We start from the raw sequence: 16,123 nt of genomic DNA on the forward strand, positions 1-16,123 counted from the left end.
ATGTACAACAATATCATATTAATCTAATCAAAAAGTGAATTCAAATCCTACTGGGTTGATTTTAATTTCTATTACTCCCATGAACTTCAAATTTTCTGGCTTTATACCAATGTTAGAAATTACTATTTATAGAGAGTTAGAAATTCTTAGGGAAAAAAGGGAAGTTAATAGCCCAACTATTATTGTAAAAAAAAAAAAACAGCAACAAAAAAAAAAAAAACAAGGTTTCAAATTGCTATACCGTTTGCTACTGAAATAATGAAAAAGATACTTACAGCAATTGATTTTGTTATTGCCAGTACTTTATCCCCTGCAGCTTCTTCTTTGATAGCAATGTACATGTAAGGTACATATGTGAGGAAATAAACAATACCTGCACAGGCTGCTGCTAGCTTGGCTTTTGAGTACAGAACACTCACCAGGAAACTGAAAATTAGCCATGCAAATAGTAATATTTAATTTGGAAATATCAATTAGCTTTTCTTTGAAAAAAACAAAAAAATCAATCATATATTAAATGTTATGAAAATATATACTGTCAAAATTAGATGGAGTTATCATCATCATCGTTTAACATCCACTTTCCATGCTGACATGGGTCGGCCGGTTTGACTGAGGAGGACTGGCAAGGTTTCTACAGTTGGATGCCCTTCCTAACACCAACCACTCTGAGAGTAGTGGGTGCTTTTTACGTGTCACCAGCACGAGGGCCAGTTAGGCGGCACTGGCATCGACCACACCTGAATGGTGCTTTTTATGTGCCACTGGCATGGAAGACACTTTTTTACACAGCTGTCCTCATCCATACACAACAGTGCAGTCGTCTCTCTTGCACACCACATTTGATGCTTCTTATGTCCAACTTTTCTCTCAGAGCACTTATTACTGTCGTGTATGTACACTGACATTAAACATCTAGCTTCGTTTCTTCCAAGCTTACGCATGTCCTCAGCAGTCACAGCCCATGTTTCACTGCCATGTAGCATGGCTGTTCACACACATGCCTCATACAGTCTACCTTTTACTCTGAGCAAGAGGCCCTTTGTTACCAGTAAGGGTAGGAGCTCTCTGGACTTTGCCCAGGTTATTCTTATTCTAGCAGCTACACTCTCAGAGCATCCACCTCTGCTACTGACTTGGTTACCTAGGTAACGGAGGATATAAACTACTTCTAGTTTTTCCCACTGGCATGTGATGGAAGCTGTTTTCTGCACATTTTCAGTGTTTATTGCCCCTGAGCATTTGCCACACAAAAACTATCTTCCCAGTTAGCCTTCCTTTGATATTGCTACACCTCTTATGTGTCCATAGCTTACACCAAGTACACCCTGTGGAGTTTCTAATACGCCTTTTTCACAGATCGAGTAGGGCCATCTACCTGAAGGGATTTGGGATTTGTTTGCCTTCAGCTAAAGTTTAGGGATTTGTACCCAGATATAAACAACCTGTCTTTATACCTCTGTGATAACAAAGAAAGGTCTTAACCTGACTAGTTTCAATCCAGCAACTGGGTACCTTCTTTAACTTCACAGAGATACTGTTTATAAATCCACTATTTCTAAGGGATTAAGAATACATCAATTTTCACATATTTTCAAATAGGTTAAAAATGTATAGATATATTCTGTATAACAGCAAAGCATTGAAACAAAACACTTAACACACCAAATTAGCCGCCAATGTCAATCCAGTTTAACCAAGCCCCTGGTAATAGAGTGGGGTTTTTTTACACAAAGAAAATTAAAGAGAGTACATAGCTGTTGATAAAGTCCCAACATGTGATCCCTATTTTTCAGATCATAAAGATATATATAATACAAAGTGTTTACATCTGTCTGTTTCATACAGTATTGTATGTAAAATCTATGGATATACTATGTAGTACAATATAGAAATGGAATAAAACACTAAAGGCATCAGTAATTCATTCACAATAAGACAAACTTATAGCTAACATATTTTGAAGCATTTATGCATTTTCTCCAATACTTTCTAAAATAAAGGATATGTTAACACACTTTATCATTCTACTATGCCAGTATGACATTTTCTGAGTACAACGTTTAAATAACAATTAAAAATAAAAGAAAAAACTATGTACTTACGAAAAGCAAATTGTGGCAAGAGCAAAAACTTCAAGAACAGTGAATATAACCCAAGGATCACTGTGAGTAAGGACTTTTCCATATTTCAACATTGCTGTTAAAATAGCCATAGTGATGGTCATTTGAATAAAAGTAGTGGTGAACCAAGCACACCAATGGACAGCATTATTTAAACCCATCATTTTCATAACCTATTCAGAAATTTTAAATCAATGTTATTGACATTTAAAAATAAATCAAATCAAGCTGTTATTTTTTTTATACCTATTAGTGGAAATAAAACTGAAATGTTTGATAAATAAAACAATAGCTTTAGTAAGAATTTTCCTTAAAAGTCATCCGGATCATCATCGTTTAATGTCCGTTTTCCATGCTAGCATGGGTTGGACGGTTCGACTGTGGTCTGGGAAGCCATGTTTCATTGCCATGAAGCATGGCAGTTTGCACACATGCATCGTACAATCTACCTTTCACTCTGAGCCAGACGCCCTTTGTCACCAGTAGGAGTAGAAGCTTTCTAAACTTTGCCTAAGCTATTCTTATTCTAGTGGTAACACTCTCTTAGCATCCACCCCAATAACTAACTTGGTCACCCAGGTAGCGGAAGCTATCAACTACTTCTAGTTTCTTCCCCTGGAGTGTAATGGAATCTGTTTTCTGAGCATCTGTGGTATTTATTGCCCCAGTGCATCTGCCACACGCGAAAGCTATCTTCTCGGTTAATCTTTGATGTTGCTGCACCTCTTATGTGTCCAAAGCTTACACTGGGTACATCTTATGGAGTTTCTACCTACACCTTTTCTACACATCGAGCAAGGCCACCTACCTGAGAAGTATATAAATATATTTCATACTAAATTCTATAATTTGGGAATTTAAAACTATTTCTGTATTTTCAAAGTTATAATACTATTCTACTATATTATAGCACACTCAAGAAGGGCATCCAGCCAAATCTAGAAAACAACCAAGCAGACACAGACTGCACTGATTGATGCAACACAACTAGATGCACAATATCCTACCCAGCAGGATGGGTCGAAATGATTGTTGTGTTGAATAAAGATTCATAGCAAATCCATCTTCTGCTTCCCTCATCATTTAGTTTTACTGTTATTAAAGCTGATAAGTTAGCAGAAACTGTAGCACATTGAGATAACTACTTGATAGGATTTATTATTTTTTTTTTTTTTTACCATTTAGACAGAGAAAAAAGAACAGCATTCAAGACCTTTTACTTTCTCTCTCCCCACTCCAAAGCCTTCAAATCAGGTTGGAGAAAGGGAGGAAGATATCCTCTAAGCACCGGATTGTACTAAATACTTCTAACAATAATACCCAAGAACCAGGTGGCGGTAGTGGTTGTGATGGTGTTAAATTGGGTGATGGATTAAGGCAAACTCTTATTCTACCTCTTAGGAACTTAGAATGCTAAAACTCAGAACAAATACTGCAAGGCATCTCCTCTACTGTGGACTGGTATTTTATTATCAACCCTGAAGGGATGTTAAAGTTGATCTCAGTGGGATTTGAACTCCAAGGACAGTGAGCTGGAACAACTGCCACAAGTCATTTGTTTTATGCTCTAACAATCATGTTAATTTATCGTGTAAATCTTGTCCTTTTATATTCTGAGTTTATGCCCTGGCCAGTATTAGCATTTGCCTTTCATCTCTGGAGGATTAATTAAAATCAATACCAGTAATACACTAGTATCAATTTGCGTTACTGTACTCCTTCAATAAAATATTTGTGGCTTTGTGCCAATGTTAAAAATCATAAGTAAAACTTACTTCTTTTAGTCTTTGTTCCTTTTCATAAACAATACTTTGAACCAACATAGCCACAGTATAGACCCATGAAATAGTCAAACATAACGGCATCACATGTTCAATCATGAAAACAAATCTGAAATTAGCAAAAAGAATGGTTTCCTCATATACATCTTTAAACAAGCACATTAGCTGAAATCAAAGAAATAACCTCAAAGCAAAGACCATTGAAAATTCAAACTTCAATCAGAAAATATTTCTAAAGATTCAGTTTCAAGTAATTTTTTTAGAATTTTCAAAAGCTATTTAAATTTTCTTAAGATGTTTCAGGTATACTGAAGATAATTCAAGAAAAATAGATATATAAATATAAAATTAGTATTTACTTCAGTCTCCTTTTCTATGAGTAGTTATAAAGGTCTTTAAGTAAGGTCTAATTGGACATCATAACTCTTTTTTAATCAGATATTGATTAGAAATGAAAGTAAAAGACAGCAAGGCATTTTTCGTTTGGTTTTTCAAAGAGATTTCTTTATATTCTTCCAGAGTCATTTTACATTAATATAGTGTGTAATCAAAGTATAAAGATTTTAAATCCTGCAGCCTATAACATTACTGAAAAGTACTACTGAATCAATTGATTGTGTTTTCAGAAAAACAAAGATATTTACAGAATGCATCTGACATCACTAATTTCTACATTGCTATTCTTGTTTGCAGAGATGGCTACCATTACTAAATAACAGGAAAGATTATTCAATCTACATTTTTTAATTCTCCAAATCTAACAATTAAAAAGAGCAATTAAATTAAGGTATCCTACACATTTAGCTTATTAAATCATGGGAAACTGTAAATTAATATTATATGATGTAGAACAATCTGGTTTGTATGTAGAAATTAAAAATACCAGGAGAAACTGTGATTAACTTACTGATCATAAACATAACAAGGATAAGGGAACTGATGAATGTAGGCACCTGGTTCAACAACATCATGGCCCACCTGCGTGTCAATGATGGCTCTTTCAATAATATCCTGGCAAAAAAACAAAAAATACTTATTTTCAAATGGAAAAACAAACATTACATATATTTCTAAAACTTCATTGAGAAGATTTTATAAACTGATTTGTGATAATTTCAAGAAAATATAACCTCATAGGAATTTATAATTAAAGAAACTATATATAAAAAAAAAGGTAATCCAGTTGCTCTTAAATATTTGACAAAAAGTTAAGTTAATGAAGCACTGCAATTAATAAGCTAAATTTCCTAACACATTTTAAAACTGAATAGATATTAATGTGTTCAAATATATCTATTAGCCTTTGAGTTATATAAAATGAATAATTATAATAAATTGAATTTATAACACAGAACTTTGAAAAGATCTGAGTCAACTTCTTTAAAGAGAGATGAAACCAAAAGTAAAATTTTAGAAGAACCAGTCATAAGTGTTTTGGATAACATTGTATCAAAACTTACCTGAAATATAACCGTTCTATAAATCCCAACTTTAGTACAAAGAATAAAGCAATCACAATAAAACATCATATCAACTAACAGATGCAATGTAGTGACCAAACTGATTAGAATTCATTCAAACTAAAAGTAGAGACAAGTGAAGAACACGGGCTCAGTGATCTAATGTTAATCAAATCAGGTCAATGCAAAATGGACAATTTCCATAATTTTTTAAATTAATTCTCAAGTTGTTTTCATTTCTTCACAGCATATGTAATTTAAATTGGAATTAGTAAAATTCCGGAGTTGTTTCCCTTCTTCCACGGGCTGATTTGATTAGCATTAGCCGTTTCCCTCTCCTCACAGGAAAGTAATTGTGATTAATTTTATTTTCATTTTCTCCACCATAATGTTGCGTGGGTGGGGTGCACCTAGATAATCTCACTCAGTCATAAAAATTAACAAACTTACTTGAATCCACACAAATCCAAATTGGTAATAAGATTGCTTTGTAGGGCCAGGTCCTGGATACCAATATCGACTTCGGACTAATTTAGTTGTGGGAGTAAACGAAGCATTTTGTCGGATTTTATATCTTATGTGAGGAGGGAGGCTTCCATCAGGATGAATGTTTTCAAATAATACACCTTAAAAGAGAAGTATATTTTTTTTTAAATTATTTTTCCACTTTTATACCTGACAAGTTATTGAAAATCTTTAAAGAGATATTTGGTGCTTGTATATTGTCTAAGAAAAGCTCTTATAAATTGACCCTAATACTTATGAAGATGTCAGTAATTTAAATGTAAATCCATAAAAAAATTTTTTTTCACAATTTAAAAAAAAAATATTTTTTCACAAATTTTAATCCAAAATAATTCTCACATAAATTTTTATTAAAAATGTTTTTTCACATATATTTTTAGGTCATGGGAAGGTAGCAAGCTGGCAGATTCATTATTGTGACAGACAAAATGTTTAGTGGTATTTCTTTCAGCACTTTACATTCTGAGTTCAAATGCTGCTGAGGTCAACACTGCCTTTCATCTTTTAGGGGTTGATGAAATAAGTAGCAGTTGAGCAGTGATATCTATGTAATAGGCCCTCTCATAAAAATTACTGGCCTTGTATGAAAATTAGAAAGAATTTTAGGTGTTGCACAAAGTTAGAAAATAAAAACTGCCGATAAATCAAGCAAACTTACTGGCAAAAACACTGACATTGTCATGGTAAGCCTCATTAAATACATAGTCAACTAGTTTCTGTTCATCAGAAAATCCCTGAAATACATTAAGGCTAATACCAGACAGCATGGCACGCCAACTGCAAGCTGCATTGTCTATATTGCTCAGTTGAAGCAGAAAAAATTCTGGAGTAGGAATTGTGATATTTAAGAATTTGTCAATTCTTGAGTCTGTACGTAATAACATTGCCAATGTCTTACGTCTCTTCAAATCTTGTTGAATCTGAAATGAAATGAACGTAATCTTGTAATTCATTGAAAATATATAACAATTTCTTCCTTACTATCACCATTATCATTATTAAAGTAAATAGAATAAATAGTCAAAAAAGACTTTTGTAATATTTAATTATCTTGCTTTCAAATCCTGTTAGATTATTCCTCTGCAATAATTAAAATAAGTAGCAATTGCTGAGACCCCCTTCGGTTATGACTGACCATGGGATTGCATCTAGAAAGTTACCCTCCCAGGCACAAGTCCAGGCAAGGTTGTTTATGGAAGACCAGCAGTCGCCCATGCATACCGGCCTCCCCTTTCCATGCCACCAGTGTTATCCAAGGGAAAGGCAAAGGCCAATACAACTTGGCACCTATGACATCACTACTCATTTCTACAGCTGAGTGAACTGAAGCAACATGAAATAAAGTGTCTTGCTCAAGAACACAACACAGCCTGGTCCGGGATTTGAACTCACAGCCTCCTCCAGCTGGTTATCAATGCAATCTGCACCCAATATATACTGCAAGCAAGGTAGCAAACCCCTAGTATCTTCTAACAACGACTGGATCACTAAACCATATGGTTTCAGGTTGTTTGTGCCCGTTGTCAGTGGTGAACATCCGTCCACTAGAGACAACAATAATTTGCTCCAGCTCGCAATATATAGAGAACCAAGCAGCTAAAAATGGTAGTAACATTGATTCCTATGGAACAGCCATACTGATGTGATGATGAACATTATTTCTCAATATAGCCACTACTTTCATCTCTTCCAGAGATTTTCTAATGAGTTACAAATTAATATGCTACATGAAATAATTTGGTAATCTGGAAAATAATAAACCCTTCTAAAGGAATTTCTCTGGGCCATAGTGCCTCATATATGACTAAAAGACTTCACTCGGTGGGGAGTGAGAGGGGAGAGGAGAGTGAGAGGGGGGAGGAGAGTGAGAGGGGTGGGGAGTGAGAGGGTGGGGAGTGAGAGGGTGGGGAGTGAGAGGGGATGGGGAGTGAGAGGGGATGGGGAGTGAGAGGGGATGGGCAGAGAGCGGAGGGGAGATGAGGAGGAGAGAGGGGTGGTGGTGGAGAGGGTGATGGGGAGGGGAATGGGGAAGGAAGAGGGGCTGGGAGAAAAGAACAAAAGAAGTAAGCAGAGAGGGGAGATAAAGAGGGGGGAGAGGGAGAGAGAGAGAGAGAGAGAGAGAAAGTAATCATTTCATCATTCTATCACAATCTAAAAAATATTTCAGAGAAACATTTCTTTCATTCCAAATCAATGTACAGAACGACCAAAAAAAGGGATAACAGGGACAAAATGCCAAATGAATATCAGACACCATCTGATGACATCAATTTCTGGTCAAGGTTGCATTCACTAAAGTTCTTTAAAAAAGAAGCATTTTTCTTATAGATGCAGTCATTCACAAACTTCAGAAAGTCAATGTTAACAGATCTATGTAAAAACTGAATCGCTAATTATAAATAACACAAGAAACAATTATTTTGTTAATTACAGACATATGACATCAGTTATCCATGACACACGCTTAAGTATTTATAAATACATTAAAAAAATGTAAATGTTAACACAATTTGCTTTAAGGTCAAAACACATCTCATAAACCAATTTACTTCAACTGTTAATAACTGCTGACAAAAATGGTTTCATTACAAAGTTCTATTATTCATTTCAATAAGTAATGGTATTAATATTCATAAAGGCATTTAAGTGAAGATAAAGCAGTTTGAATTGAGAATCTAATTCATGATTTTATTTCACTATAAATTTATCACTACAACATTGACCAGGATTTAAGTATGAACAATGATGTCATCTAGACACAATGTCTTTCTTTGCACTGGAGAAACAATTATGATTTCACTAATATCGTCGTCGTCGTTTAACGTCTGCTTTCCATGCTAGCATGGGTTGGACGATTTGACTGAGGACTGGTGAAACCAGATGGCTACACCAGGCTCCAATCTGATTTGGCAGTGTTTCTACAGCTGGACGCCCTTCCTAACGCCAACCACTCAGAGAGTGTAGTGGGTGCTTTTACGTGTCACCCGCACGAAGGCCAGTCAGGCGGTACCTAAAATAACTTGTCAACCTAATTTACAAGTAATTAGCTTATGCTAAAGCCATGAACTCAAAATACAAATGATGAAATAATGCAATGAATATTCTCTTCCTACAAACCAAATTCAACGACTGGTACCCGTGCCAACCTTTCCTTCATTGGATACTAAACTCTGCTTGCGAAGACCTGTAGAGGCAAGTGAAATTGAACCAAATTCGATGACTGGCATCTGTGCCAATGGAGCACTAACAGTACCATCCGAGGATGATCATTGCCAAAGCAGCTGTCTGGATTCTGTGCCAGTGGCACGTAAAAAGCACCATTTCAGCGTGATCATTACCAGCGTTACCTTACTGGCACTTGTGCCGGTGACACATGAAAAAACATTTGAGCGAGGTCGTTACCAGCGCTGCTGGACTGGCTCCTGTGCAGGTGGCATGTAGAAAACACCATTTGAACGTGGCCATTGCCAGTACTGCCTGACTGGCCCAAAAGCACCCACTACACTCTCAGAGTGGTTGGCGTTAGGAAGGGCATCCAGGTGTAGAAGCTCTGCCAGATCAGATTGGAGCCTGGTGCAGCTATCTGGTTCGCCAGCCCTTAGTCAAATCGTCCAACCCATGCTAGCATGGAAAGTGAACATTAAACGATGACGATGATCACAGCACTCCTCATCATTTCCCCTCTGAACCATCCCCACCAACCCTCACACCTATCTTCCCTCCAGTGACTTTCTCAAGATTCCTCTCCCCCTTAGGCTATTGCTCCCTTCCTGTCCTTTTCATACATTTTTTTTTCATACTCACTCCTTATAGGATAATACTAAATCGCCAGCTCTTTACAGCTTTTAACTCTATCCAGCCTTATTTCTCAATAACCCTTGACACTAATCCTATCTCTCCTCTACCATACTCTTCCCTTACCATTCCCTCAACCCCCACCCATTTACAATCATCACCCATTCTCTTCTATTCCCCCTCAATTAGGGGCTTAACCATACAAATTATGAAAATCATTACTAGTTCTGGTGACACTAAAAAAGCATTGTCACTGTAAAAGTAGTTGGCATTAAAGAAGGTACCCAGTCATAGAAACCATACCAAAGTAGACACTGGAACATGATGTAGCCCTCTGACTCATAAGGCCATGTCAAAGTATCCACCCCCATGCCAGCTTGAAAGCCAGATGTCATATGATAATGAATCAAATATACAGAGTATTTGATAAAGTGATCATATCAGTTGTATGATAGTGATCAGCAGTGATATAGAGCCTCTACTCCAGATAGGAGCTGCATGCACACTGCATGTACACTGCATGCCAGATCAAATGATCCCAAAAAAATTTTGTATGCACAAGAGGAAAAGGGGCATGAAGTCACTTGATCTGGATATTCTGAGGTGGGAGGTCACAAAGGATCGCTCACACTGGAGAAAAAATACTGCGAAAGGGGATAAAATGAGCAGAAGAAAAACAGGAACTTGCACTTAATTGACAAGATAACCAATAGTGCCGGTAGGGAGCTCCTTCCAATGCAGTCAGTGCATGCATGACTGCCACTCCTATGTGGGCCTGTGCAGCTAAAACTGACGCTGCACTCCATCAGCAGCTGACATGATTTTTTTGGGTGCTGTGGGTGCAGATCCATGGCCTCTTGAGACCGACGGATGCCTACTACTACTGCTGCACCAGACTGGTTTTCTACAGCTGAGAGTATAATGGGTGCTTTTACATGCCATTTGCGTGACACCAGTATCTACCACGACTGCAATTTTGCTCAGCTTCATGTGTCTTCTTCCCAAGTACAACATAATGCCAACAGTCTTGGTCATTGCCTCTGTGAAGCCCAACACTTGAAAGGAACTCAACCACTTTGCCTCCGTGAGGCACACACACACACACACACACACACACACACAAGAGACTTCTTTCTTTCCATCTACCAAACCCAGTCACAAGGCTTTGGTCAGCCTGAGGCTATAGTAGAAGACACTTGCCCAAGGTGGCATGTGGTGGCATTGGGGGCTGAACCCAGAACCAAGTGGCTGGGAAGCAAGCTTCTTCCCACACACAAATATGCAAATCAACCAAATTCATTCTTCAATAAACAAAAAAAGTGTTACATTTATAGTTTAAAGAACTTAAATAATTGAAAAAAGAAATTTCAAATATTTAACCATAATTAAGAATTCTTTTCAAGAGTCCCCATATAGTCACTAAGCCTGCTAAAAATGATAGGAAATTTTCCTGCCATTTAAAAAAAAAAGACATCTTTTGTATACCAAAATCCTAAATGCACTATTGTTGACAAAAAAATGTCAATTGCTGGAATACAGTTGACCCTAGATTTACTGAAGACAAGTAATTATTTGAATACATTGAAATATTTTGTTTTTATATTTGTTTTTATTTTTAAGTTTTAATGACAAAATGCTAAGTTATAATAAACAATACCTCTCTGATTGAGTCCAAATGCTCAGCTGTTTCATTGCGTGACAGATAGAGGCGGAGTTCCTCTGAAATATTCAGCCATTTTTCAGCATACTCACTAATGCGATCTAACAGAGCAAATGTTTGATTAGCCTGAAATAATATAAAAGTGAAAATTTATGTTGAAAAAAACCCCCAAAAATTAGAACAATGTTAGAATGTCTGTTTTATATATTGACTACATAAGAAAAATGCTATTATGCCAATAATAAAAATAAAAAGACAAACTGAGTGATGCAACTAATTTCTATTCCCTTTATTACATATAACTGTTTAACCAAATTTTCAGGCTTTATGTACATTTATATTCTAATTTTGAGGGGAAGCCAATTGTATCAATGCTAGTGCTCAAGTAATACTTATTTTATCAACCTCAAAAGGATGAACGGCAAAGTTGACTTTGACAGCATTTGAACTAATAAAGTGAAGAGCCAGATGAAATGCTAACCATTTTGTCCAGTGTAGTAACAAGTTTGTCAGTTTGCCACCAAACATTTATATTAAGAATGAAAATATATATCAAATGCAATTTTTTTTTTTTTACATAATTTATTTAAAATGAAAATTACAATATAATCCATATTGTAATTGGAATTCATAAAATATACAATTGTATTACAACCTGAAGATATCATGTTATATTCCTGTAATAATAGAAAGCGATATGAGTGTAAGTGTGTGTGTGTGTGTGTGTGTGTGTGTATGCTGTCCAGGAATATATTAAACGGTAAATTAAAAGCACATTTACAGCTAGAATATTGTCAAGATTGTTATATTCTGTTTTCCTTTATATCTTTTCAATTTTTCATGCTATACATGACCATTTCACTATTCCATGTAACTAATTTACTAAATAAACATGTATAAAATCTGTTGTAATTCAAATGTTCTAATAATTTAAGAAGCAGCAAAGTGTCAATTAGGAATATGAAACCGGAAAATAGAAGGCTACCTGTCTAATGACATTGTCAGCTGATGTGTTAGCAGGAGCATAGAGTACTTTCGGATTGCTGTATAGAACATGGACAAGAATACCAATGTTATGTTGTTGAGTAATAGACATTCCAAGGTCATCTGTAAAATAATAATAATAATAATAATAATAATAAGCGGATTTATTGACACCAACACTTAATAGTCATGCAAGAAGTTCCTATAAAGATATGAATGAATTTTAGATTTCCAGAATTTCTAACAGCTGAAAGCTAAGAGAACTATGAGTTCACTGTGTACAGTGCTCCAGTGCACAACAATTCATCAAAAAGGGATGTTTTGGATAGAGTTTGAGGCAGATTTTCTATAGCTGTATGTCATTTCTGACACCAGCCCTAATCTGTTTCCAAGTAAGGTAATCTTTTCCCATGCCATGTATGTTTTTACAGAATATTGAAAATGAATGACATTTATTTATGGCAATCATCCAATGTCAAAACAAGGAGAATAAAATACATGAACACATGTATGCACACTCAATCACAACAGGCTTTTTTTAGCTTCCGTCTACCAAATACACTTACAAAGTTTTGGTCAGTCCAGGATTATAATAGAAAGCACTTGCTCAAGGTGTCACACAGTAGGACTGAACTTGAAAGCATGTGGTTAAGAAGTAAACTTCTTAACCACACAATAGTGTGGTAGTTTATAATAAAGAACAAAGATGGGTTGAAGGAAGTATAATTTGAAACAAGATAAATGAAAAAAACAAAAAAATATAGACCAATCTTAAATGACTCTTTTAAAGGAATATTACCAAGGTTCATATTGCGAATATCATCTTCCCATTTATCTTTTGGGATGTTGGTATCATGGCCACATATAGTCTTCTGCATTGATGTCCAGATCTTCAGTAAGCCAATATACCGATCTTTACTGTTTGTTTTAGAATCAGAGTTTGAAGGAGCTGAATTTGATGTTGCACTACCCTAAAATAGGAAATAAAGAGTATAGTTTCATGAAATAAGTTTAATGTTCTATATATTTTAGTTGTTCATGGTTATGAGAAGAAAATAATGAAAATACTAGTGCATTCATCATATCAAATTTATTTATTTTGTTTTTAAGCTCTATTTATTTATATAATATATCTTAACAAACAAACTGTTTTATTTCGAATATTCATTTCTTTTATTTATATAGGCACACAAATGTGTAAACTTCTTTCTATCAACAAGTGTCTCTGCAATAACTAATTCTAACATTAGCATTAACTAGTCTATTCCATCTAATTGTGATTTATTTCTGAACTGTTAAATGTGTATGTGTGAGAGGGAAGAGGTGAAATGTGAGGGAAGACTGTTAAATGTGTATGTGTGTGAGGGATGACCTGAAATTCATGTAACAAGACATTCACAGAACCTGATATCCATAAGACCTGAAATTCACTTGGCTTGAAATTCATGTAACTGAAGACAAAGGCAATGGACAATAATGACAATGAAGCATATGAAACATGAGAAACATTCACATGGCCTGAATTTTACATGACTTGACATCCACATGGCTTATAAATGTGGGTATTTAACAACTAGATATCTTTCTAAATGCAAGTTATTAAAGTAGCGTTATACTAATCACATTGTCATAAGTTCTAACCTTACAATAGCCAGAGTGTTATTTAGACAAGGAACAAAACTATTCTCTTCTCATCTGGATGCCCTTAACAGTATTAAGGGCATTCAGTTGCAAAATTTTTGCAATACATGAATGTCTAAATTTGCTAAACTAGACCATCGTTGTCAACTGGGGTAAAGAATAATATGAAATTATGACAGATACCTCCTCTAATTTACTGAAGCATGTAGTGAACATAGGAAGAATATAGTCCGCCATAGAATTTGAGCTATGATTAATAAGACATAATTCCAACACTTGAGCCATTCACTGTTTCGTTTCAAAATTAGTGCTTGTGCCTCATGCAGATATATTACAATAAAACATTTTTAGAAACACATTGTAACAAATAAACAAAAAAGATAACTTCAGAAAAGCAAAATTTATGCTTTAATAGTTTGTCAGGCATATTAGGAAATCATTCTAATAATTTAATGAATGACAAATGTAGTTTAAAACTAAGGCAGATCAGTTTTAGTTTTAACTTGTATTTGGGATCTATTAATAAATTATGAGAAACATTTGCTAATGGCACAAAGTCTTGAACTTGAATGTATTCAGAAGATAGTGATAGCAATAGCTTGTATCATTTAAAGTATATCTGAAATAGTTTAGTTTAAGATTAATTGAAGACAAAGTTAAAGGCAATGGACAACAATGACATTGAAGTATATGAAACAGGAAATACATTTTGAAAAAAAAAAAAAAAAAGAAAATGCAACAAAAACAAAGTAAAAATTTGTGTACCGGTGGATCCAGCACTGTTGATGCATGACTGTCAGACATATTTAAAACAGTGAAATTATTTGGAACAGCTGATGAGGTTTCTGCTCCAGCAGGGAGAAACTGGTCACATGCATCTTGTGGGAGAGAACTGGCTAACATACTCAGCTCATTGAGATTCTTTTGAAACATGTAGAATTTCTCCACCTACAGAAATGACAATGAAACAATAAGAGAACACTGCATGTATTGAAACTTGAAATTTGAGAAATAATCTCTAAAATTAACAAATACCAAAAGAAAAAAAATGTCCCTATGTTAACCCTTTCGTTACTATATTTCTGGCCAAAATACACCCCTCATGAGTTTCAATTAAATTCTAAAATAATCATGAATTTAGACTAGTCTCATTAAACACCTGTAACTTTTTTATTTATCAACATATTAATGTGATATTCGGAACATAATTAAAGAAAGGGTTCTTAATCAATTCTATTGCATAATTTTTGTCTCTAAGTTCTCCACGTACTTGGGGGGGGGGGGGGTACTGCTAGTGTCTCTCACATGTAAATATTGGTTCAGCTTCACGAATCGTACTCGTTCATAATACAGGAAATAAATTCATCGCTCCAGTAATTTGTTATTCTGGGTAATTGTCTAATACCCATAATAATATTTATGGCAAAAGATGCTCGTATTTCATCTACAGTTGCAGGAAACCACAAGCTATCTTTTTTTTTCCGGTTTGTTTACAATCTGCGTAACGGTTTGTTTCCGCAGTAATCATTTCAAACAAGCATGAAAAAGAAGTCTAAAGGTTTCGCTTCCTGAGAAAGACTATGGGTAGACCCTGTTTCCTCAGAAAAATTGTTAATAAAAACGTTTTTTTAAGTTTTTACTCCATTCTGGTGTAAAATCATCCTCGCTGTCGCCGTCGCTGATTTCAGTTTCGGATACAAAAATATCCGATTCATTATCGTTCACCACGTGCTTTTTGTAGCTCATTCATTCTTTTCTTCGATATCTCCATATCTTCTGTTGAAAAACCTTCAAATTCGGAATCACTGCTTGATAGCATGAAACTCCTCTCCATCTTCAAAGTTGAAAAAAATTAACGCCGCAAAAAATGTGGAAAAAAATCTTCCAAAATTCACTGAGTTCAAATATCACGCCAAATAATGTCAGAGACAATAACTCAACTGTTTGCAAAGTGAAATCAGGTGTTTGAACGAATGTACTAACGAAATTTGGGTTCAAATATACATTTAAATAACAATGGGTACGCTCGGCCGGGTTAGTAACGAAAGGGTTAAAAAAAAATTAATATGAAATGTCAAGTCACATAACTTTCTGTTTTGTTTGCTACCATTACTTACATGGAATTTAGATAGGAAATTGAAGGATAAGTAAAGT

At 35.1% G+C, this 16,123-nt stretch overlaps 1 protein-coding gene across 1 annotated transcript in view; it reads right to left on the reverse strand.

The window, feature by feature from the left end:
* LOC106875941 (ATP-binding cassette sub-family A member 2) overlaps positions 1–16,123 on the reverse strand; it is a 146,709-nt gene that overhangs the window by 41,257 nt on the left and 89,329 nt on the right. Inside the window, exons 10-19 of the mRNA XM_014924268.3 lie at positions 14,735–14,917; positions 13,128–13,299; positions 12,330–12,451; positions 11,342–11,470; positions 6,548–6,809; positions 5,815–5,990; positions 4,812–4,915; positions 3,899–4,013; positions 2,106–2,296; positions 276–426 (exon numbers count right to left, since the gene is read on the reverse strand). Of these exons, the coding sequence (XP_014779754.1) occupies positions 276–426; positions 2,106–2,296; positions 3,899–4,013; positions 4,812–4,915; positions 5,815–5,990; positions 6,548–6,809; positions 11,342–11,470; positions 12,330–12,451; positions 13,128–13,299; positions 14,735–14,917 (1,605 nt within the window). The remainder of the gene's footprint in view (positions 1–275; positions 427–2,105; positions 2,297–3,898; positions 4,014–4,811; positions 4,916–5,814; positions 5,991–6,547; positions 6,810–11,341; positions 11,471–12,329; positions 12,452–13,127; positions 13,300–14,734; positions 14,918–16,123) is intronic.

Source organism: Octopus bimaculoides, chromosome 2 (assembly GCF_046866305.1).
Source record: "Octopus bimaculoides isolate indiv1 chromosome 2, ASM4686630v1, whole genome shotgun sequence".
Classification (NCBI taxonomy): domain Eukaryota; kingdom Metazoa; phylum Mollusca; class Cephalopoda; order Octopoda; family Octopodidae; genus Octopus; species Octopus bimaculoides.